This window comes from Zea mays, chromosome 8, assembly GCF_902167145.1.
Source record: "Zea mays cultivar B73 chromosome 8, Zm-B73-REFERENCE-NAM-5.0, whole genome shotgun sequence".
Classification (NCBI taxonomy): domain Eukaryota; kingdom Viridiplantae; phylum Streptophyta; class Magnoliopsida; order Poales; family Poaceae; genus Zea; species Zea mays.
Genome location: NC_050103.1, coordinates 171,670,669 through 171,693,682, shown reverse-complemented (window position 1 = coordinate 171,693,682; position 23,014 = coordinate 171,670,669). Strand labels below are relative to the sequence as shown.

Genomic DNA, 23,014 nt, shown 5'->3' with positions numbered 1-23,014 from the left:
ATCCTTCAAAAATTCTTATTTGGAACGTGCGAGGCCTTAATGGGTCTGCTAGACAGGATGTTGTACGTACTTTGGTGGATTCTGCTCGAGTTGATGTGGTTTGTCTTCAAGAGACTAAAATGGTGGATGTTTCTCGGTTCCTTGTATTGCGGATGCTAGGTCCAGCTTTTGACAATTTTGTATTCCTACCTTCTGTTGGTGCTAGTGGTGGCATCTTGGTGGCTTGGAAAAATAGCATTGGTATTTGTGCTGGCAGTAGGGTGAATGATCATAGCGTCTCTGTGAACTTTCATTCAAGCACCAGCCCCCCTTGGTGGCTTACATGTGTGTATGGTCCGCAAGGGAACCAAGAGAAGATTCAGTTTTTGCAATCTCTTAGAGAAATTAGAGCTCTTTGTAATGGGCCATGGCTTGTGCTGGGGGATTTTAATCCGATTTTAAGGGAGGAAGAGAAGAATAATAATAACTTAGACCGTGCCATGATGGGCAGGTTCAGGAGATGGGCAAATGATTTGGCCCTTAATGAAATTCCGTTGATTGGCCGGAAATATACATGGTCGAATGGTCACTCTAATCCTACCCTGGTCAAATTGGATAGGGTTTTCTGCACATCAGATTAGGAGGAACAATTCCCAGATTCTCTTCTCCAGAGTTCAGCCACGGATGACTCCGACCATTGCCCTTTGTTGCTTGGGTTTCATGATTTCAACAGAGGAAAAGGGAGATTTCACTTCCAAGCATTCTGGCCTAAGATGGAGGGATTTAATGATGTGGTAGCTCATTCTTGGGCGTCTGTTCCTGCAGGGCCGTGCCCACCGATCACTTTGGCCAAGAAGTTAAAGGCAACGGCTAGGAGTCTGCAGAGCTGGAATGACAAAAAAGCTGGGAAGATTAAGCAGAAGCTTGAGATGGCTAGGGAGCTCCTTCATCAATTAGAGGTTGCGCAGGACAATCGCTCATTATCTCATGCTGAATTGTGGCTCCGGAACATGCTCAAGAAGCACTCCCTTGCCCTGTCTTCTATCTCTCGTACTGTGGCAAGGTTGAAATCGCGGATTGGGTGGCTCAATGAAGGGGATGCCAATACCTCTCTCTTTCATGCACAAACAAGGTTCAGGAAGAAAAAGAATTTCATTGCAGCAATACACTCAGAGGATGGGCAAATCTGGACTGCCCATGAAGGAAATGCAGCAGCCTTCTTTAATTTTTATCAAGGGTTACTTGGAACTGCAGAAGTAAGGGATGTTACAGTTGATCTGGATGCTCTAGGGATGCCATCTTTTGACCTCGTTGCCCTGGATGCGCCTGTCTCGGAGGAGGAGGTCTGGGATACAATTAAGGCTCTCCCTTCGGACAAATCCCCGGGTCCTGACGGGTTCACTGGTAGATTTTACAAGAGTTGTTGGTCGGTAATCATGGCTGATTTTATGGCGGCCATTCACTGCATTTGGGCCAGAAATTTCAGAAACTTGGGTTCGCTGAATTCAGCATTCATCACTCTTCTGCCCAAGGTGGAGGGGGCCACTAGTGTGAGAGACTTTCGCCCAATAAGTCTGGTTCATAGTTTCGCGAAAGTGGTAACTAAATTGTTGGCTAACAGGTTAGCAGACCGGCTGCAAAATATGGTTTCCCCCAATCAAACCGCTTTTATTAAAAAACGGTTTATTCTTGACAACTTCATGCTAGTCCAGCAGACGACCAGATTCTTACATTGTCAGAAGCAGGCTCGTATCCTTCTCAAGCTTGACATTTCAAAGGCTTTTGACTCGGTATCGTGGGCCTTTCTTCTCGAGGTCTTGAAAAAGCTGGGTTTTGGACAGATCTGGGTGATATAATAAGCGGGTTGTTAGCTTCATCTTCTACCAAGATTTTACTAAATGGTCTGCCAGGGGAATGTATTGGGCATCAACGCGGACTGAGGCAGGGTGATCCTCTATCGCCTATGTTGTTTATTCTTATAATGGATGTCTTGAATCTGCTTGTGCAGCGAGCCTCTGAGGAAGGGTTTCTTCAGCCTCTTTCTTCTAGGAATATGCAGCACCGTATCTCGCTGTACGCGGATGATGCAGTGTTATTTCTATGTCCTACTGCCCCGGATATCAGTATGGTTATGGATATTCTTCATTTATTTGGTTCAGCTTCAGGTCTAAAGACTAATGTCCAAAAGAGCAGTGTGTTTCCAATCTGCTGTGGGGAAGAAGAGGTGAATTGTTTACAGGACTTGCTGCCATGTAATATTTCAGTTTTTCCCTGTATGTACCTCGGTTTGCCTTTGTCTCCCAAGAAACTCACAAGGGACCAGGTTCAGGCCATTGTTGATAGAGTGGCCAGCCTTTTGCCAGGATGGAAAGCTGAACTTATGACCAGGGCTGGTAGAGCTATTCATGTGCAGTTTGTCATGACGGCTAAGATGATTTATGCAGCTCTGGCACTTGACCTTCCTGTTTGGGCCATCAAAGCAATCGATAAGCTGAGGAAGGGCTTCCTCTGGAGGGGTAGGAAAGAGTTTTGTGGTGGTCACTGCCTCTTGGCTTGGCCTAAGGTTACCAGTCCCAAGGAGTTGGGTGGTCTTGGGATTAGTGAGTTAAAGAACCTCTGTTGGGCTTTGAGAGCTCGCTGGCCATGGCTGCAGAAAACAGACCCCAGTAGGCCTTGGGCGGACTTCCCCATTCATGTTTGTAAGGTGGTTAAAAATCTGATTGCTGCAGCCATTATTACTAAGCTCGGTGATGGAGCCAATACCCTTTTCTGGAAGGACAGATGGTTGGAGGGGAGATGTATTAAGGACATAGCTCCTGCAATGTTTGATTTGGTGCCCTTACGTCTTGCCAACAAACGGTTGGTCAAAGATGCTCTCCCTAATTTCCATTGGATCTCCGATGCGAAAGGGGCAATCTCAGTCAGAGTCATTGCTGAATTCCTGGAACTTTGTGAAGTGCTTGATGCAGTTGTGCTCCAGCCTGGAATAAGGGATCGACATTTATGGAAATTCAGCGCTTCAGGTGATTATACATCTAGTTATGCTTATAATGCTCTCTTCCTTGGTTCAGTTCAGTTCGAACCAGCAGAGCGTGTGTGGAAATCTTGGGCTCCTGGGAAGTGCAAGTTCTTTATATGGCTTGTGGAACATAATAGGTGCTGGACTGCTGACAGGCTCAGAAAAAGAGGGCTAGACCGACCAGAGCAGTGCCCCTTGTGCGACCAAGAGGCTGAAACCATAAATCATTTGATGGTCAAGTGTGTTTTTGCTAGGCAGTTCTGGTTTGATTTCCTTAATTCAGTGGCGCTGCGGGGTCTGTATCCAGCTCATGAGGAATCCTTTGAGTCGTGGTGGAAGTCTAGCAGCTCCCGGGCATCGGATCTTGTGAGAAAAGGTTTCAATTCTTTAGTGATCCTAGGTGCTTGGACCATTTGGAAGCATAGGAATAGGTGTGTTTTTGATGGTTGTAATCCCAGCTTGGTTACGGCCCTTAGGATGGCTAGGGAAGAGGCGGTGCTCTGGTCCACGACTGGTGCCAAGGCCCTGTCCTTCCTCCAAGTCGATGAGTTGCTGGCTTAAAACAGCGGTGTGGGTCGTGTTTCCTCCATGTTTTAGTCGGTGATCCGTAGTTAGTCTCTAGTGGTGTGTGTGCTGTATTGGGGTTCTCTCCCCCCCTTTCTTTTCTTCTATTAATACAAAGATGCGCAGCTCTCCTGCGTATTCCAGAAAACAATATCAAAAACAACTTGGTTTGTCCTTGTGTTATAAACATAACCAAAAGTGATTGGCATTGTTATCTTCCCGAATGCCACTATTTGTCTTCCTCTGAAGCCACATAGGTGGTGTGTTGCATCATGTATCTTATCATCCTGCACTTGCATCTGCCTGAAAGCTTTTGCAAAGATAATGTCTGTTGCACTGCCTGTGTCTACAAGGACGTTGTGAACCAAAAACCCCTTGATAACACAAGATATAATCATTGCAACATTGTGATGATAATACTTGAGCTGAAGGTCTTCCTGTGAGAAGGTGATTGGTATATGAGACCACTTGGACTTGATGAAGGGTCCCTGCATCCCAACATGTTGTACCATTCTTTGTACTTCCTTCTGCTTCTTATCGGTTGGTTCAGAACTTGAACCGCCTGTGATTGGGAGCACCAGCTTCGTAGCTGAACGTGCCACAGTTTGGTTGCCTTGCGAAGCCATTGTCGCGGTCGTGAAATTGAGTTCACCGGAGGTGGGCGCCAATGTTGATCACTTGTTCTTGAATGTTGTGGATCAAGAACAAGACAACACAATTGTTAAGAATTAAGGACCTTCGTCCTCCGAAACATTATTTGCTTTCGGATATAATGATCTTCAGACGAATGTCATGAAGGATATGTCTTCATCATTTAATACGTGAATGAGAATACATAAAAATAATGAATGTTATTCATTAGTTCATTCACATTTGTATTTCATAATGTACATATGAACATCAACAGGATTTATATTTCATTGGTACCTTCGACTTGTTTGAAGGTGTTGACGCGAGAGTGATTACAATCCAGCGTGAACAGTACGGAGATACTGTTCACCTATTTATAGGCACGGGACGCAGTCCGGGTAAAAGTACATTTATAACCTTTAACATTTGTTCATAATCGTAACACAAATCACTAGGGACTAGCTAGTATTTTCCTCCTCTATTTGGTCTAAACCGAAGATGGTGGAAGCTTCGACACTTGCCATCGTTGCTTCCAGACAAGATCTTCGTCTTGAAGACCTTCGGCAGAGAAAAAGAAAGTCTTCAAAATCACTTTGTCGATGGTGTCTTTGTCTTGAGGGCCTTCGACGGAGAAGAAGACCCCCAACAGTAGACCTAAGTACCATTATGCCTCTGTTACCTGCTACATTCCTGGAATATTCCCCACAACGGGTTTTTACAGCATGGCAAAGTACACCGACTCAAACACACCTATAAATCTACCCCCCCCCGGGGCTTACAAGTGAGGTCATGCCACAAACGGCCGAAGTTGGGCCCCACGAAAGATTTCTGAAGCCTTCGCCGCCCGTTGGACCCCTCGTCTCGTGACGGCCGCCGAGGGTGTCTTCGTCGGGGACTAGACTCCACATGGTGTGGGGGTGAAGAGTCTTCGCCTGCCGTCGACTGGCAACGGCGAGCCCCCTCTTCTCGTAGAGCGGAGGCGACCGGAGTCTTCGCTGTCGGTACCAAACGAAGTCTTCGGGTGTTCTGGGCCCTGCGCTAAAGCATGGTTGGTTACAGTCGGGTGAGTGATCGAGGACGGCTATGGCCTTTGCTCCAACAAAAGCTAGGAGACTCATGTGTTAGGGAGTGTTCTCTACACGAATCGGTTAACAGGAACCGGGGTAGAGTTAATCCTAGTCGTCTATCCACGCTCTTGATCGAGGGTTGGCTATCCTAACCATTGGTTGCAGGCCCCGGTGACATGACACCATATAAATAAGATTAAGGGGGCCAATGGGTTTAGCCAATGCTAATCACTCGACCACAAACCCTAATCTACATCCACACAGGTCCCAACATCTAGGCGTGTGTAGTGACTAGAAGAGCTGCGATCTATGGCATCGGGATCCATGCTCACCCCAACGGGCACGGGATCCGACCCTCCGCCTGCAGGTGCCGCTGGAGGAGGAGATCCACCGCCGACCAGCGACGACGAACCCCAACCTCACCAGAACACGCAGGAGGTGGCGAAGTAGGAGGAGGCGGGTCTACTGTTCCAGACATCGCCACCATCGCTGCCGCCATGAACAACAATAATGAAGGTATGTTTACCTACACCTCAGCAGATTAGATCTAATCATCGAGGTTTTTCCCAGTACGGATTGGTATTCTAGGGGCTTAAGAATCGATCCAGGCACCACAGAAACTAACTTCATGAACCCAGGCCAGCCGAGTACCACATGTGCCCAGCTAAATTCCATTAGTGAGTAGTCGAGCACCCATGCTGCTCTCAACTCTTGAGGATATAAGCCTGGGTGGAGTAGGAATTCATATTGGACCCAACCAGAATAACACCGCAAATGAGTTTCTAAAGGCGCTATTACTTATGCGTAAAAATGTAATTTCTCTAATATTCAAACTATTAGGTTTTGACCATTCACAATTGCCAAGCTCAGATCTGCTAATCAGTTGAGCAAGAATGGAAGATATTGTGGAGGAATCATGATGGCAGTAGGCATCACCAAAAGAGAATTCTATGGCTACTGAGACAAGACAATTTGCAGTCACAAAATATTTTACTTGGGTGAGTTAGGAACATTTATAAAAAAACATCATATAAGAATGTAAATAAGGAACTCACCATTAGTCAAAAGGTGCGAAAATACAAGCTCATTCCAAGCATCAGGAACTCCTGGAAGGCACCAGTGGCTGCAATCTAGTATGGTATTAGGATGACTCCAAAGTCCAATATGAGCATCACTTCTAAAGGCCCCCATCAAAGTCACATTTAGTACTGTCACAGGGACACTCATATTTGCCACAACACCAGCAAGTATATCCCCAAATTCTCTCCTGTCATTTCCATTGGCCTCAGCGGTAGGTTGTTGTGTTACTTCACACACCTTTTGATTTAAGCCACTGTAAATGTGAAAAAAAAAATCATTGAGCGTATACTTTCCTAAATGACCTTTGCTGTGCACAGTGCATATTTTCTTTTCAAAGAGCCAAATAATCATAATGTAGATGTAGCAATTATCTTGATTTTCAATTGTACTTCTAAACTGCAACAGAGAAGAAAAGTGAACGCCTTTTGTATGCTGCCAGGAAAACACACCTCCAATGAGACGGTTCATATGTACGGAAGAATACATGTGTTCGCCTTAAATCAATTCTCTCTTTCACCCATGAAGCCCAAGTTTCCAATGCCATTTTGAAAGCAGCATTAATGGATGTTCCCAGTTTAAGCACACCTCCAGCCTCAAAATAGCAACCCCTGTTGCAAAGATCAAGCTTGAAAATCAAACATGTATGAAGTTGGCATCAATGCAAATAAAGAAACTACGATGAGTAACACCTTATAATAACAATTCCATTTGAGATTTGAGTAGTCAGTAGCTACCCTACCAAAGCTAAGCATTCAAAAGACTTAACTTGAAAAAAATAAAGTTTCAAATATTGCCCAAAAAAGACATATTGGTTACTATGTTGTGTTCTTACTTCTTAGAAAGATGGACACACCAATAAGCTAACGCCAACTGAGAGAAGCACTAAGCTTTACTTGGCATGACAGGACCAAACGCTCTTTCATGTTGCTATGACTTCAAGAAACAACTGAACTCATACAACACAAGCTCTCAATGCAATGAAATCGATTTGGCAACCGGACTTCTAAACATCTATCCTCAGTGCTTCACTACATCGGCTAAGAATGCATCTCACTGTTGATTCATGATAGGATAAGTATAATGTTTGAATTCTTGTGAAAAACAGGACCGGGTGCTAGCCCGGGTGGTGGAGGTGGCATTGCCCTTTCACCAGGTCGGGGATTCGAACCCCCGATTTCTCACCAAAAAATCCCCACGCTGTCCCTCGTCCACTCTCGGGGAGCGGCTCAGCTGTTGCAGTGTTGCCACCTCGGGCCTGCGGTGAGCCTTTGCAGTGTGGACAGCCTGAGACGGCCTGTTAGTGACGGGAGGGCAGGGTTCGGGGGTTTTCTGGGCCGGGACCATGGTTCGGGTTCCTTCTTATTAGAAAACTAGAAGGGCGGTCTTTCCCTCCCCAGCCCATTTTTTTGTGAAAAACAAGTCTCTCCTAATCCTACAGAAGGATGGCGCTTCCCCTCCCGCCTCTTGGCCTCCCTCCTCCACCCCTTCGCCTCCCTCCTCTGGCCGGCGCTTCAGCCCCTTCATCCCACAGCCTCACGCCGGTTCTTATTCCAAGGCCGGCGGCCACTACCCTTCCCTCCCCGGCGTCGGCCGCTTCCCCTATCCCCTCCCGCTCCCCAGGTTCCTTGCCCGGTGGACGTTCGAAAGCTCAGCGGTGGAGAGAGGAAGGCGGTTCGTCTTCTGCTGTTGCGCAGGATCACAGTGAGGTCCAGCGCTCCTTCAAGGATGTGCTGTTGGCCGTGAAGCCTCCTGCCCCTGGTGGTGCTGGCGGTGTTGATGCTGATGATGCCTGGGTGAGAGTTGAAGGTCGCCAGGCTCGACGTCGTGCTTCTAACCGTTCGAAGCCCCTCCCCAGGCCTGTCCCTGTCGATTTGCGCGGGAAGTGCTTCAATTGTTTCTCGCCTTCCCATCGTGCAGCTGTGTGTCGGAGCCTGGTTCGTTGCTTCTTCTGCAGTTCTGCCGGCGGCCTGGGCACCGAGCGATCGTGTGCCCCTGCCGGCGGACGGCCTTGCCCCCTCCGCGGCGTGCTCTGGTGTGGCGCCCGGTCTCCAGGAAGCCCCCTTCGACAGATTCTCCTGCCGGTGACATGGAGGGATGCTCGTTGGCCGGCATGGCTGGCCCTTCTGGAGGCTTGAAGAAACGCACTCGTCGTGGTCAGAGGAGGAAGACTGGTCCCGAGGGTGGGCATCCTGTTCTGGTGGCGCCTCCACCCACGCCTGTGAGCCCCGCTCGACATGTAAGGATCATCGAGCGCTCCAGGGAGGTTGATCGGGCCGAGGCTGACCTTCGTCGGGCGCTGATCGTCACAGTTCTTGGCCACATGAGTTCTGATAGCGCCGCTATTGTTCTGGATGCGCTCGCCTCAAGGTTTTCTTTTGAAGCTGATGCGCTCCATCTTCGGCGTGCTGCGTCGAACTCTTTTCTGGTCTTCTTCCCCTCAGAGGATCATGCTACTCGTGTCTTCAATGGTGGGCAGTCGCTTTTCATTCCTCCTGTCAGGTTGCACCTCAAGCGTTGGTCTCGTCAGGCCTTGGCCTCTGGTGGAAGCGCCCTGCCTCTGCTGCTGGATATCGAGCTGAGGGGGATTCCTGCCCACCTCTGGGAGCTTGGTACTACTGAAGTTCTTTTGAATGGGTTTTGTCTGATTCAGGAACTACACCCAGAATCAGTGGAGGGCATTGATATGTCCGTTCTCAAGCTAAGGGCGTGGAGTTTTAATCCGGATTGTTTGCCTGCTGTTTTGGATCTTCATGTTCAAGAGCCTCTTGTTGAGGGGGAGGATGGTGCCATTTTCCCTCGCTCTTTGGTATATCATATTACAGTGAAGGTTACCCGCTCCGGTGTTTGGCCGGAGGGGAGCTTGCCTCCGCCTCCGCCATCACCTCCAGGTGATGTCGACGAAGACCATGATCAAGATCATCAGAGGCGGCGGCTGCTTCAGCATGGCCCCTCGGCTTCCTCGTTTCGGACCTCGGTACACTCGCGGCTGGGCCCGCGTGCCCCTTCGTCTTCGGTGGCTGGTGGACCAGTTGATGCCGCAATTCTCCCGTCTGCTTCGGGTGAAGAGTTGACGGCGCCTGTGTCTTCCAGTCCGCTTGTTTCCTCGGTTCAGATGTTGGGGGCACCAGTTGAGGCCGCTACTCTCCCGATCACCTCGGTCGTAGAGTTGGCGGCGCCTGGGCCACCCCCACCTTGCTTGGACGCTTCTCCCGCTGCAGGCTCTCGGTTATCTTCTGCGGGCTCAAGAGCTGTTGATGTTGAGTTGGGTTTTCAGGGTGATTGCAGTTTAGAGGCATTGAGTTCTATCATCGATCTGCCTATGGGGCCAGCTATGCCTTTGGCATGCAGGTTGAATGCCAAGCCACCTTGTTTCAAAGTATATTCTAGAAGGAAGAAGGCTATTGTGGTTGAGGAGCTGATGCTGTCTACCCCATTGCAAGAATTCAAAGATGGTCTTACAAAGCCGACTGATGAGTTGTTGCCCCCTCCTGCTCTGATTGTCAAGTGAAGAAAGATGATGCCTAGCAATTTCAAGCCTAGGCGTAGCAGGAGGGTGGCAAAGTTTCCCCCTGAGTTGGGATCTGACGCTGCTGCTAAAGTATGCAGGCATTTGGGTTTCTGTGACGAGCATGAAAATATTTCTTTCCGAGATGCTAGTAATTATGCTAGGCTGTTTCATTCAACACTGTCCAGGGATCATGTTGCTGCCCTAGCGGCTCTGTTTGGCTGGGAGGTGCCCCATGTGGAGCAGATCTGAGCTGGTTGTTGTGGTCGGTTTGGTAGCCTCCTTTTTGTTTTCCATGGAATCTGGCTGTTTTTTGATTTGGAATGTGAGGGGTCTCAATAATCGTGCTAAGAGAGACTTTGTTAAGTCGCTGGTTGTAAGCCTCAAACCTGCTGTTATTTGTCTTCAGGAAACCAAAATGTGCTCCGTTTCAGATTTTGACATTCTTTCTATTCTTGGGTCAGGGTATAGTAATTTTGTTTATGGCCCTGCTCATGGGTCTAGAGGGGGTTTATTAGTCGCTTGGCATGATGGATCTTTTGCATCAGTGGCCTCAGTGGTCAAGGATAATTCTGTCTCGGTTCAGTTGAAGAGCGTTTCTGGTCCTCTTTGGTGGTTCACTGGGGTTTATGGGCCCTACCAAGATAGCTTAAAGCCTGCCTTTCTTCAAGAGTTGAGAGACATCAGGAATGCCTGTGTAGGCCCGTGGATCATTGCTGGTGACTTCAATCAGATTTACAAGTCAGAGGACAAGAATAACTCAAATGTCAATAGGGCTTTATTGGGCAATTTCAGAGATTTGATCAACTCTTTGGATCTGAAGGAGATTCCTTTGAATGGTAGGAGATTTACTTGGTCAAACCAGAGGGAAAATCCCACTCTTGTTAAGTTGGATCATGTTTTCTGTTCTACCTGTTGGGAGGAGGCTTTCCCCGATTGCTTTCTTTACAGCAGTGCATCTGAAACTTCTGATCATTGTCCTCTAATCCTTAAACTCAGTTTGGATCTTAAAGGGAAGCGTAGATTTCATTTCGAGAGCTTTTGGCCTAAACTCCCGGGTTTTATGGAAGAGGTTGCTGCTTCTTGGGACCAGCCGGTTCAGGCTTCTTGCCCTTTCGAGAGGGTGTCGATAAAGTTTAAAAGATTAGCGAGAAGATTGCAATCTTGGGGGCATAACGCGGTCGGCAATGTCAGTTCTCAGCTGGGGGTGGCTCGTGAGGTGCTGCATAGGATGGAGATGGCTCAGGACAGCAGGGTGTTGTCGTCTGAGGAAGTGTGGCTGCTGCGCAAATTGAAGCAGCATTGCCTTGTCCTTGCTTCTTTGGAAAGGACAGTTGCACGGTTAAGATCCCGGGTCCATTATTTGAGGGAAGGAGATGCCAACACAAAATTTTTCCACTTGCAGGCTCGCCACCGCAAGAAGAGGAATTTTATCTCTCATTTGGAGGATGAGGGAAGGTTAGTCACCAGCCATGATCAGATGCAGGAAGTTCTGGATGACTTCTTTTCCAATCTTTTGGGTTCTATTGTCCAGAGGCCTTTTACTCTTGATCTGGCTAGTTGCCATAGAGATGCTATTGATTTGAGTCTCCTGGAGGCTCCTTTCTCGGAAAAGGAGGTTCAAGACACGATTGGAGCTCTCCCCTCTGATAAGGCTCCTGGTCCTGATGGGTTTACAGGGAGGTTTTATAAGCGTTGTTGGCATATTATTAAGTCAGATTTGTTGGCAGCTATAAATTCGCTTCATCAAGGAAATGCTTACAAGTTGGGGCTGCTGAATTCTGCTTTTATAGCTCTTCTTCCTAAGAAAATTGATGCCTTGACAGCAAGGGACTTTAGACCAATTAGCTTAATTCATAGTTTTGCTAAGTTGGTCACCAAAATGCTTGCTAATAGGTTGGGTCCTCACCTACAGGAGTTGGTGGCTGCTAACCAAAGTGCTTTTGTGAGAGGAAGATCGATTCATGACAACTTCATGTTGGTGCAGCATTCAATTAAATCTCTCCACAAGAAGAAAGTCTCTAGTTTGTTCTTGAAGTTGGATATCTCCAAAGCCTTTGATTCAGTTTCTTGGGCTTTTTTGACTGAAGTGCTTTCACATCTTGGTTTTGGTCCTGTGTGGCGAAGTATGATTTCAAATTTGCTGACCTCGTCCTCCACTCAGGTGCTTTTGAATGGGTCTCCTGGTATTCCTATTAAGCACCGGAGAGGGCTTCGCCAGGGGGATCCTCTTTCTCCTATGTTGTTCGTCTTGGTTATGGATGTGCTCAACAGTTTATTCAAGCTGGCTGAAAACAGGGGGCTGCTGCATAGATTGGAGGGCGCTAATATTCGAAACAGGCTGTCCATTTATGCTGATGATGTAGTCCTTTTTGTTCAGCCTTTTGAGGAAGATCTTCACTGCGTCAGAACAATTTTGGATTGCTTTGGTTCAGCCTCTGGGTTGGTGTCTAACTTGCAAAAAAGCTATGTTATTCCAATTAGGTGTAATCAGCAAGCGGTGCAGGTGGGCTGCAATATTCTTCAGTGCTCTTCTTCATCTTTCCCTTGCACTTATTTGGGCTTGCCGATATCAGACAAGAAGCTCAGAAGGAATGATCTCATGGTTTGGGTCGACAAAATTGCTGATCGACTTCCTAATTGGAAGGCCCGGCTGCTTAATCTGGCTGGCAGGACAGCTATAGTGCGCTTCGTGCTTTCGGCCATCCCGGTATACCTTCTCATTGCCATGAATATTCCCAAGTGGGTGATTAATTCTATAGATAAGATTCGAAGAGGATTTCTTTGGAAAGGAAGAAAGGAGGTAACTGGAGGTTGTTGTCTTGTCTCTTGGGATATAATTACAAGGCCTTTATATCTTGGTGGCCTTGGGATTTCTAACTTACTTTACCAAAGCTGGGCGCTGCAGACTAAATGGTTATGGTTGAAAAAAACAGATCCAAATAGGCCTTGGGTTGGGCTGAAATTCCCTATTCAGCAGCATGTCAGGAGATTCTTTGCTTCTTCAATTATTACCTTGGTTGGAGACGGGTCTACTACTTTATTCTGGACAGATAGGTGGTTGGATGGGTCTTGTATCCATGATCTTGCCCCTGATGTAGTTGCTAGTGTTGGGAAAAGGGCTAGTTCTTCCAGAACGGTGGCCCATGCTCTTGAGAACTGGCAGTGGGTCAGCGACTTAGAGACCCCTCTTAATTTGATTGGGCTGCAGCAGTACCTACAGCTTTGGGACGCTTTAAGAGGAGTGGTGCTCACACAAGAGGCTGATAGACATGTGTGGATTCATTCTTCCTCTGGGCAGTTCTCTTCTAGATCATGCTATAAGGCTTTTTTCATGGGTTCGATTACCTTTGAACCTTGGAAGAGGTTATGGGAATCTTGGGCTCCACCCAAATGCAAATTCTTCCTATGGTTGGCAATAAGGAATAAATGTTGGACAGCTGATAGACTTCAGAAGAGAGGGCTGGATCATCCTGAGGTCTGTCCTCTATGTGATCAGGAGCCGGAGAATATCCAACATCTCCTTTGCAGTTGCATCTTTGCTAGACAGTTTTGGCATTGCATTCTTGCACCGTTGGGGCTTGCTAATCTTTCTCCTGCTTCTATTGAGATATCTTTTGCTGAGTGGTGGAGGAAGGTGTGTAAGCAAGTGCACAAATCCAAAAGAAGAGGCATTAACAGCGTCATCATCATGGGGGCTTGGTGTTTATGGATTCATCGTAATAAGGCAGTTTTCGAGGGTGTCAGTCCTTCCATAAGCAGAATTCAAAAAGTTTTCTTGGAAGAGTTAGAATGTTGGGGTCTAGCCGGTGCCAAGCATCTTGAGGGCTTAGGCCTAGGTGCTGCCATTATTAGGTCCAGGGAGTTTCTGGGTGAGTAGTGCAGGTGTGTGTGGGGGGCCTGTTGGCACGTTTGCTGTTTGCCACCTTTTGTTGGAGGTTGGGGCACTGTGCACAGCAGGAGGTTGGTGGGTCTGTTTGTTCTGCCTTTTGGGCTTTGTACTTTGGTCCACTTTGGACCCTTTTCTTCTCTTAATATAATGATGCGCAACTCTCCTGGGCGTTCAAGAAAAAAAATCCTACAGAGTTGCTTAGAAGTTTAAATACTGCATGGCGGGACTGGGAACCATGTGCTAGGTATTTGAGTTGCCTTGAACAAAGCATCAATTTTCATGGAATGTGATAAGTGAAGGAATAGATGTTGGTAACAAATCCGATGAATGGAAGTCAGCTAGTTATAACATAGGAATTTGAAATGAACAAACTACTCTATGAATTAAAGTAAGAGAACTCACATGTCAAATAATTTGCTGGCAGTCCACCAATGCCCTGAGTTGAAAATAAGAACATCTGAGTTCACCCATTCCTGACTTAAACCATCCAACTTATCAAGCTTCAGGATGGCACGGACCCTTCTGCGCCCATGGCGAAGCGCAGGGATCTGCTGCACAAGGAAAACGGACCGGAAGAACTCCACACTGAGGTTGAAGGACTCAAATCTCACTCCTAAAAACTGGATTGTCTTTGAGATCTGGTTGCCATTAACCTCATAAACCGTCTCTGGATCATCCACCCCTGTCATGAGCATGCAAATGAAGGACTCCCACTGCGTTCGACTCATGGAGTCCCCCACAAACACGACCCTCTTCCCTCTCAGCCACTGCAACAGAGCCCGGGCACTGAACCGCGGCAAATCGCATCCCCGAGGCTTCCACCGCCACTTGAGGTACTCGGTGTCCTTCCGCCCATTGGCCAGGCAATTGAACCCCCTCTCTGCAAATGGGCACTGCGAACTGTTGTACAAGGGGTGCCTCTGATCCGGCACCCAGACGCCGTCGAACACGTCGCAGGACTCGAGATTCTCGCCGGCGAACTCCGCGACCACACGGCTCCGGCCCAAGTACCGGAATACGTAGAGGTAGAGAGCGCAGGAGAGCACGAGCGCGACGGAGGCCAGGAAAAAGGCCAAGACGACGCGATCGAACGACGGCCCCGACGGCGCCGGCGGCCACCAGTTCCGGTGCACGGCTCCAGGAGTCGAGACACGCGGGCTCCCGACTCCACCCCTCGACGTGAGCCGCGCGGATGTGCTCCGGCTAAAGCTTCCGCTCACCATCTCCCCTCCGCCGCCACTGCCGCCGCTGGATCTCCCATTCGAGAGCTTCCCTGTTGCCAAATCGGCTCCTAACCAATTCACGGCGAAACTGTGTCCCAACAAAATCTCATCGAATCTCGTATGCGCTGCGTCCTCCCAATTCAGAAGCGCCGATGAATATCCTTCCTCCTGACTCAAATTTGCCCGGCGGATGGAGTTGGATCGATACGCACGGCTCCAACCCAAAGTCCGCGCGCAGCTCTCGAGATCTTGAGATCAGGGAGCTCTGAGTCGGTCGTGGGAAGACAAATACAACGACAGCCGATGCAGGGTGCCAGGGCACCAGGGCAGACCAGGCACTCACCAAACTCCGGCGACAGATGCTCCCTTCTCCCGCGATCACCGGGGCGGGCCGCTAACCCTAAAAGCAGAACGGCAAAAAAAAAAACTCTCGATGCGGCAGCGCCGCGCGGTGCGTTGCGATTGCGAGTTGCGACCCGCGTTTGGTGCGGTCAGGTTTCGCGCGTGCCATTATCATTTGTGGGCTTCGCTAGTATGCTATCGGACCCACAAATTATAGACACAGACGGTCCCACCAGTCATAGACACGGGATGGCATAATAACAGACAGCCAAATTTGAGAGTGGCAAAACAACAAATTTTTTAGAATGAAACTTCGATTAGGGCGGAAGAGCTGCTGCCTGCTGGTGTTTTGTCACTGGCACGCGGGGGACGGGTGTGTACGTGGGGCCCACATGGCGGTGGCGGAGTGCGCGCATGGGCTACCCTTTGACTTTTTTGTGGTCGACTCGGCGAGACGGCGAGAGACGGAAAGTAGGTGTATAGGTCTGGATATCTCTACTAACTATTAAGAGCGCAATGTAGACTGCCCCCGCTGCATCCCCTCTCACCCGCGGATAACGCGCCCGCGATTCCCTCGCCCCCCGCCGCCGCGAGCCCGCGATTCCCCAACCGCCCGCGGCTAATCCCCGCTACGCCCGCTCACCCGCCTCCCCCACGCTTCCTCCGCCCCTACCGCGCAGTCCACTGCCGCTCCGTCCATGGATCCGCTCCCCTGATAAGCTCGGTGACGAAAACCGCCATCCCGCGCCGCATCCCCTCCCGCCCTGCCGGCGAGAGCGTGGTCCGATTCCACCCGACCTGTTTTACGCGGCCCATCCTGCCTGGGCTCGCCATCGCCGAACACACGTCGGTCCAAACACGCGCCGTCCGCTCGCGGCTTCTCCAACCAAAGCCGCGCAGCCAAATCCGAAGGGTAGCGTAGCACGGGGACGACGCCATGAGCCGCGCGCTCCTCTCCCACGTCCTCCACCGTCCGCCGCACTTCGCGTACACCTGGTACGGCACGCTCTGCTCAAACCTTAGCCGCTTATATATCTTTTTACTCGCCGTTGACGCTGCATCTTCTGTTTTCCCCCCGCCGTTTGGCGTCGTAGCTTAAGGAGTGGCGTTGGTGCCCGAGGAGGAGTGCTCGCTTCTGGCATCCACCCACTCCGTCGTCTCAATTGCAGCGCGGTTGAAGCCGTTCCCGGCCCCACCGAGGAGGTGCCTGCTCCTCATGCAAGGAAGTAAGTTCAGCGCCTCCCTGTCAGTGTGGTGTTCGACGTAATGCTTTCTTGCGTATTTTGGGGTTTGTGTGGCAGTTTGGCTTTTAGCACGTCACATTTGGGAAAATCGCTCGTGGACCTGCATTTTAGTGTGGCAAATTCACTATAGAGGACATTTTAATGCAATGGCGTAAGGCTCTGAGTTTGCCCAGATGTTGATGCTTTCGGGTATACCTTCGTTGGATATATAGGGTTTGTGATGTTTTGGAATTCTGCAATTGATCAATGCTAGATTTTTTTTTGATAGCGATCAATGCTAGAATTGAATTGCTGTAGAATGCATTCTACTTGCTGCTTGCAGTCGTGGTTGGTTAGAGGAAACTGTTTGGATGGGGAGGATTTCTCTAGGAACTTTTAGTTATCCATAATGATGGTGTCTATTTCTATGATGCCTCATAGTTACTAAAATTTGCTTATGTGTCACAGAAAGTTTCCATATGGCCTGTTTGGATGGGGAGGATTTCTTTATGAACTTTTAGTTATCCATAATGATGTTGTCTATAAGTTAGTACTGTAGACCGCCCCCGCTCCCTGTCTCCGCCCGCTCGCCCGCCCGCAAACCCCGCCGTGCTTCATGCCGCCATAATGCCCCCTCCCCATCACTAACCCCGCGCCCCGAACTCCAAATCCTAAAAACCTAGCCGCCTCTCTACCCATACTCACCCTCGGCGTCGACGCCTCTGGCGGTGGCCGACCGCCATCCAAGTTCGAGTCGCGTCCGTCGACCTCCCCTTGTTGCGGTAGCAGATCGAGGATGAGACGGCTCCACCAGATCCAGAAGACGGAAGTAAAGAAGAGAAGCGAACCAAAGCAAGCAAGCTTCAAGAACAAGGTATTGGATCAACAACTCCTAGCTGATTCGATTCTTGAGTTTGTTCTGATCCGATCTTCCCTTCCTATTCAGCGCTGCCCTATTCGATTCCATTTCGTGTTCCTCTGTGCTGCTGCAGGGGAGGGGGAGGAGGAGGAGGCCACGGGGCTGCCGTCCGACGTGCCGCGCGGCCACTTCGCGGTGTACGTGGGCGAGCGGCGGCGCCGGTTCGTGGTGCCCATCGCGCTGCTGGACCGCCCCGAGTTCCGGTCCCTGCTGCGGCGTGCCGAGGAGGAGTTCGGGTTCGCGGGCGCCGGCGGCGGCGGCGGCCTCGTCCTCCCCTGCGAGGAGGTCGCCTTCCGCTCCCTCACCTCCGTGCTCGCCTGCACCCGGTGAACGCGCACCCGTTTCCAGGGGAGGGGGAGGAGGAGGAGGCCACGGGGCTGCCGTCCGACGTGCCGCGCGGCCGCGGTGTACGTGGGCGAGCGGCGGCGCCGGTTCGTGGTGCCCATCGCGCTGCTGGACCGCCCCGAGTTCCAGTCCCTATTGCGGCGCGCCGAGGAGGAGTTCGGGTTCGCGGGCGGCGGCGGCGCCCTCGTCCTCCCCTGCGAGGAGGTCGCCTTCCGCTCCCTCACCTCCGTGCTCGCCTGCACCCGGTGAACGCGCACCCGTTTCCTGCCGCCGCGTGCTTGGGATTTGCATGCCCGGCCCCCGGCCGCCGCGGCGCTGCCTATTCGTTTGGTTCATTGGTTCGGCGAGAGCACCGTACCTATGGTGTCAATGGCCTGTGTAAAAATCGATTATTAGAGAAGAGGAACAGGTGGTGGTGCATAGCATGCACCCGCCCGGACCGGCACTGGTGATCGACGGCCGGGCGACGGAGGAGGAGGAGATCGATGGAGTGATATGGATGCATGGACGGAGCGAGAGCTCCGGAGCTTCACTGCTGCTGGCTATTTGACTAGCTGTTGGCCGCTGCTCTGTGCTCTGCATGTACGATGTTTGTGCTGCGTTCTGCTTACTGTTCCTGGCCGGCCTCCTGCTGCAAGTAGATACGGTTAGGCCAGCCAGTGCGACAAGTGAACCATCATCAATGTTTTCTTATTTTTTTTCTCTACATGCAAAGATGCTGATGGCAGTCACGCATACATGCATGGCCGGCCATGAAGGCCAGAGCTACCTGATATGGGCGACCATACGAACCGACATCATCAAGCATTATTCAAATATGCGTACTACTACTTTCCTTCATCCGTCTCATGTTTCATCGATAGATTTTTTTTGCGTGAAGCAAAAATAATATGCGTACTACTTTCCTTCTCTTTATTCAAGGTAGCTTGATATCTACTCATTATGCTATATCTTTTGATTCTCACTATAACGAAATGCTCATGAATACAAGTATAGAGTAAATAGAAAAAAATCATTAATCAACTCCGGAACGCTGGAAAAGAAAGTGCAAACAGGCCTACATGTGTCGTCCGATCCGGCTGCACTACGCGACACAGGTCACGGGCGTTGCCGTTGGCTGGCTCCGATCCGCATGTCGCGCCGCGCACAGCACATACGTCCCGGCCGAGGCTCCCCGCGACGTCGAACTGGAGGACCTGCCTGCAGCAGGCTGGAGCTGCAGGAGGTGAATTGAATTCTGGCCAGGCCAGAGAACATGGCATGGCGCCAAGGGGGGACGCTGGGGCAGCCCATGTGCGGCGCGAGCGCTCGTGTGGTCGCGGCGGACGCCCAACCGCCGCGGCCCGAACACCGCCCAGAGGAACAGAGCCGAGCCATCAGCGGGGGAGGGGGCGCCGGCAGCAGGCGGGTGGCCCGGGCCCGGGCATCTCAGCTCAAGGAGCGGGATCCTTTGCTGCTGCTAGCCTGGACAACTGCTAGGTGCAACGCAAATGCAAAATCCACCTCTTTGGATTGGATGCTTCAAAAGGCGCCCAGAACGATCCGGCGCATTTTCACCATCGCAATAAGAACCTCCTCCTGCTCGTACCCATATCGTGTCAGAAGCACGTCACATGCTAGATCAGCGAGCGCGAGCAGCAGTAGCCCCCGCTTTTGGTGTAAGCTAACAGCATCTCCAAAAGCTCCCTAAAAAATGACTTCTCAAAATAAGTTTTAAGTGACATCTAAAAAATTAGTAGATGTATATTTTAATCCTTTCTCTATAGATCACTTAAAAGCGACAAATTGTTTCTAGAGAGCCCAAAAATATCTAATTTCTTCAATGGTGAGACTATAAAAATCGTGACATATATCGAAGTCTGCATGATACTGATGGTTGCAATATAGTAGTGAAACAACTAAATTAAAATAACAAAATTTATGTATGGTCAGGATCATAAATGGATTATGTAACATTTTCTAATAACAATATAAAACACATTTTGTATATAAGTTATCATGGTATTATATATTTCCGTTGCAACGCACGGGCACTCATCTAGTTCGTTGTATTAGGCCCGGTTTATTTCCTTTCATTTTAAGAAATTGAAATATTACTATTAAAATAGGCTATTTTTTAGAATGTAACATTTCATTACTTTCCAAAGTTATTATATAAGACTATCTTAAATTCATGGGTGAGAGATGGAAATTAATTATATAGATTTATATGTTATTTTTCCGATGTACAACGTATAGCATACTCTTATACTTGTTTCGTTATAATATGTATGTAGTATATAACTATCTCTCTCATATAATTTAAGATAATATACAAATATATTATATATATATAAATATATGAACTTAATTAGTTTTGTCTAAATTATAATTATTAAAATGAAATTCAATTCCAATGAAATAAACGGGGCCTTAGGATAATTCGGTTCAGACTATTCGGTTTTATGAAATTTCGAGTTCTGAAAAAATAGAACCGAAATTTTCAAAAAATATTTTATGAACCAAACCTCAATAGACTCACAATTTTGGTTCGGTGGACCGAATAGACCCGAATTGTAGAAAGACTATTATATTTTGTTAAAATATATACAATAAATAATTAATTAAAAGTATTATTATTACAACAAGTGACTATAAAAATTAGCATATAAAGATATATATATACTATCATTAAGATGGTATCATTATTTCTAGCTAATAAGTTCATAAATCATATAATAATACCATCACATATTAAGAGCTTTTTCATATTTCGGGTTATTCGGTCTATTAGGGTTTTAAAGGTTGGGAACCGAACTCAAACTCATACCCCGAAATATAGCATATATAGGAACCGAACTCGTACCTGAAAACTCGAATAGACCAATAATTCATTGTATTTAGAGCATCTCCAACAGCGTGACCTATAAAAATGCCTTATAATTTAAAAATAAGTAAATTTTATAGAATTTAGGGCACCAACAAAATACCCTGCTCCAACAGTAAAGCCTCAAATCTAGATTATAGGGCAGCCCACTACGGTGTAGTATATTTGAGGCACTTGAGAGGGTGCCCTATAGTTTTTTGACAAAATTTGTTGAATTGAGACACTGTTGAAGTGATTTTTCCTGTATAGAGCCTTATATTTCGATTTGAGGCATTAATTTGAGGCATTGTTGGAGATGCTTTTAGGTTCGATTTTTTGTTTTAAAATGCTCACCTCTAAAGGTGCACCGGTGCGTGCCTGCGCGCGCGGGCGGGCGCGGCGAAATAGTCGAACGAAGAGGAGGAAAGTTGTTGGAACCTAGGAACGCGGCAGGCTTTGGCTTTTTAAAAAGGTAGTTTTTTATAAGAGCTAAAGCTTTTAACATATATATTTGGTAAATTAGTTTCTAGATCCTTTCCCCCAAAAAATATGACTAGTTATATTTTTCAAATATCTATTATTAATTGTGTCAATCTTAACTATGAATATGAATGCAGATGAAATACACAAATAGTAAAAAAAATAGACGACAATCATTCTAGGCTGATGTTCATGCATATAAAAGTCACGACGATCTAGAAAAACATACTGATCTAGCAATCAGGCCCGTTGACAAGGGTGTATGAGATAAGCACCTGCACAGGGTCCTAAATTGATGAGCCTTCAATTTTTTTCTTTGGTCTATTAGAGAAGTGTCTAAAATGGCCACTTCGATTGCCCATTAGCCTATTTAGAGGGTTGTGCATCATCCATTTTTTTTAGGTTGTTGTTTGTTGAGGTTAGTTGTGTTTAATTGGTCCATCTCTCTATCAGCGAAGAATCAACATGTAGTTAATTAGTCATCTAGACATTCTCAATAGTCAGTTAGTCATGTGAATGTTTAGAGTCTTATAAGATTATCTTCGGTAGATGGCACTGATTGCAGAGTGAAGTTTAAAATAGAGATGAGATAGGAAAGATATTGGAGACGGCCTAATATAGCGCTCCTAGGCCCCATTTTAGAGAGATTATTGAATTACATGTCTTAATAAGCTATGATGAAGATTTGTCTCAAACTAATATACTAATATGCTATGGTGTAGAAAACACACTTTTATTTTTAGTTGGCCTTTATTATAGTAAAATTGCAGAGCTAAAGCTACCTCGTGGCATTGTAAAAAGTAAAAGAGATGAAAATACATGTTTGCATTTTACTTTTTTCATAACTGTTAGGTGGAACAAGTAGAGGTGCAGTTCTAATTTTGACCACTGTCGTGGTATACTGGTATGTGCCGATTACTGCTAATTTGGTAATTTGAATTTTCCAATGTAGAAATGCTGAGCCAATATCACTATTTGGTACCGTCTGATCCTACTCTCTTATCTGTTTGGGCCATAAGACTATATGTTTGCATAAAATAAATTCACTATTGTGTTAAAAAAACATAAATTCATTATTTATTTTTAATTTTTTGTATTATCAATCCATGTCCCCTGAATCTATAAGTTTTACCCAAGAGATAATCTAAATTCATGTATCGAATGCTAAGGGGCAGTATGGGTTGTTGTACTGCCTTATGTAGTCTGTTCATTTTATTATGCACTTGTTTATAGTTTAGACAGTGTATATGTGTCAGTACTCACTATATTATGCTATTCCCGACTAGTTAGGTTGAGATATTGCTTATGTCACTAGATTATACTAAGTTCATGCTATAACCTGCTCAGTAATTGCACATATCATACATGCACAAGATTGCAACAGCATGCATCAACATATACAGTGGGCACTATCCTGTCCTAAAACAGAAAACATTGGTAGCTTTTGTCCATCTTGAACCAGTTTTATGTGAATTTGCAATAGTAAAGCAATTCTTGTGTCACAAATATTATTATTTTTGTTTAGTTTACTAGTGTCCAAGCTACATTGATCGCATGCTTAATTAGTCACCAAATCAAGACTTCTCTTGCATAAGAGATTTTCCCCCAGATTGCAGCTAAGCCATAAGAAAAGGCGGAAGAAGGGTCAGAATTCCCATTAAAAGTCATCTCAAATGCTGGAGGTGTACCCATATTGATGGATGAAACTACTGGGTTTAATTTTGATAGTGACACAAAATCTTTCATTCCAGGACGTTATGCAACTCTGTCATCTGTCACCATTCTCTACAATGTTAATAGCAATCTTGTAGGCACCGTCATGGCCTAACCACCTCCAACCCCCATCCTCGCTTACTCTCTTCTTGTCTTCTACAACGACTATGAGGACTGGAACGACGCCT

The 23,014-nt window shown here is 47.6% G+C and overlaps 2 protein-coding genes and 1 pseudogene across 9 annotated transcripts in view; 2 read left to right on the top strand and 1 right to left on the bottom strand.

Moving 5' to 3' along the window:
* LOC100275566 (putative DUF231 domain containing family protein) overlaps window positions 1-15,496 on the bottom strand; it is a 28,730-nt gene extending 13,234 nt beyond the window's left edge. For 5 of the 8 annotated variants that reach the window (XR_004851770.1, XR_004851771.1, XR_002748989.2 and 2 more), the window contains exons 1-3: window positions 14,139-15,496; window positions 6,789-6,947; window positions 6,315-6,592 (exon numbers count right to left, since the gene is read on the bottom strand). Coding sequence is in view for 5 of the 8 variants with exons in the window: in XM_023300752.2 (XP_023156520.1) it covers window positions 6,315-6,592; window positions 6,789-6,947; window positions 14,139-14,959 (1,258 nt within the window). In the remaining 3 variants the exon portion in view is untranslated. Of the gene's footprint in view, window positions 1-108; window positions 5,231-6,314; window positions 6,593-6,788; window positions 6,948-14,138 lie in introns of those variants that run through there. The other 3 variants (XM_023300748.2, XM_023300747.2, NM_001352566.1) reach the window with 3 other exon arrangements.
* A 1,824-nt stretch (window positions 15,497-17,320) lies between these two features.
* Window positions 17,321-17,868, top strand: LOC103637507 (auxin-responsive protein SAUR50). Its single transcript, XM_023300898.1, has one exon. The coding sequence runs from the start codon at window positions 17,321-17,323 to the stop codon at window positions 17,771-17,773; it is 453 nt and encodes a 150-aa protein (XP_023156666.1). The 3' UTR covers window positions 17,774-17,868.
* Window positions 17,776-18,037, top strand: LOC111589973 (auxin-responsive protein SAUR50-like; annotated as a pseudogene).
* The last annotated feature ends 4,977 nt before the right edge of the window (window positions 18,038-23,014 follow it).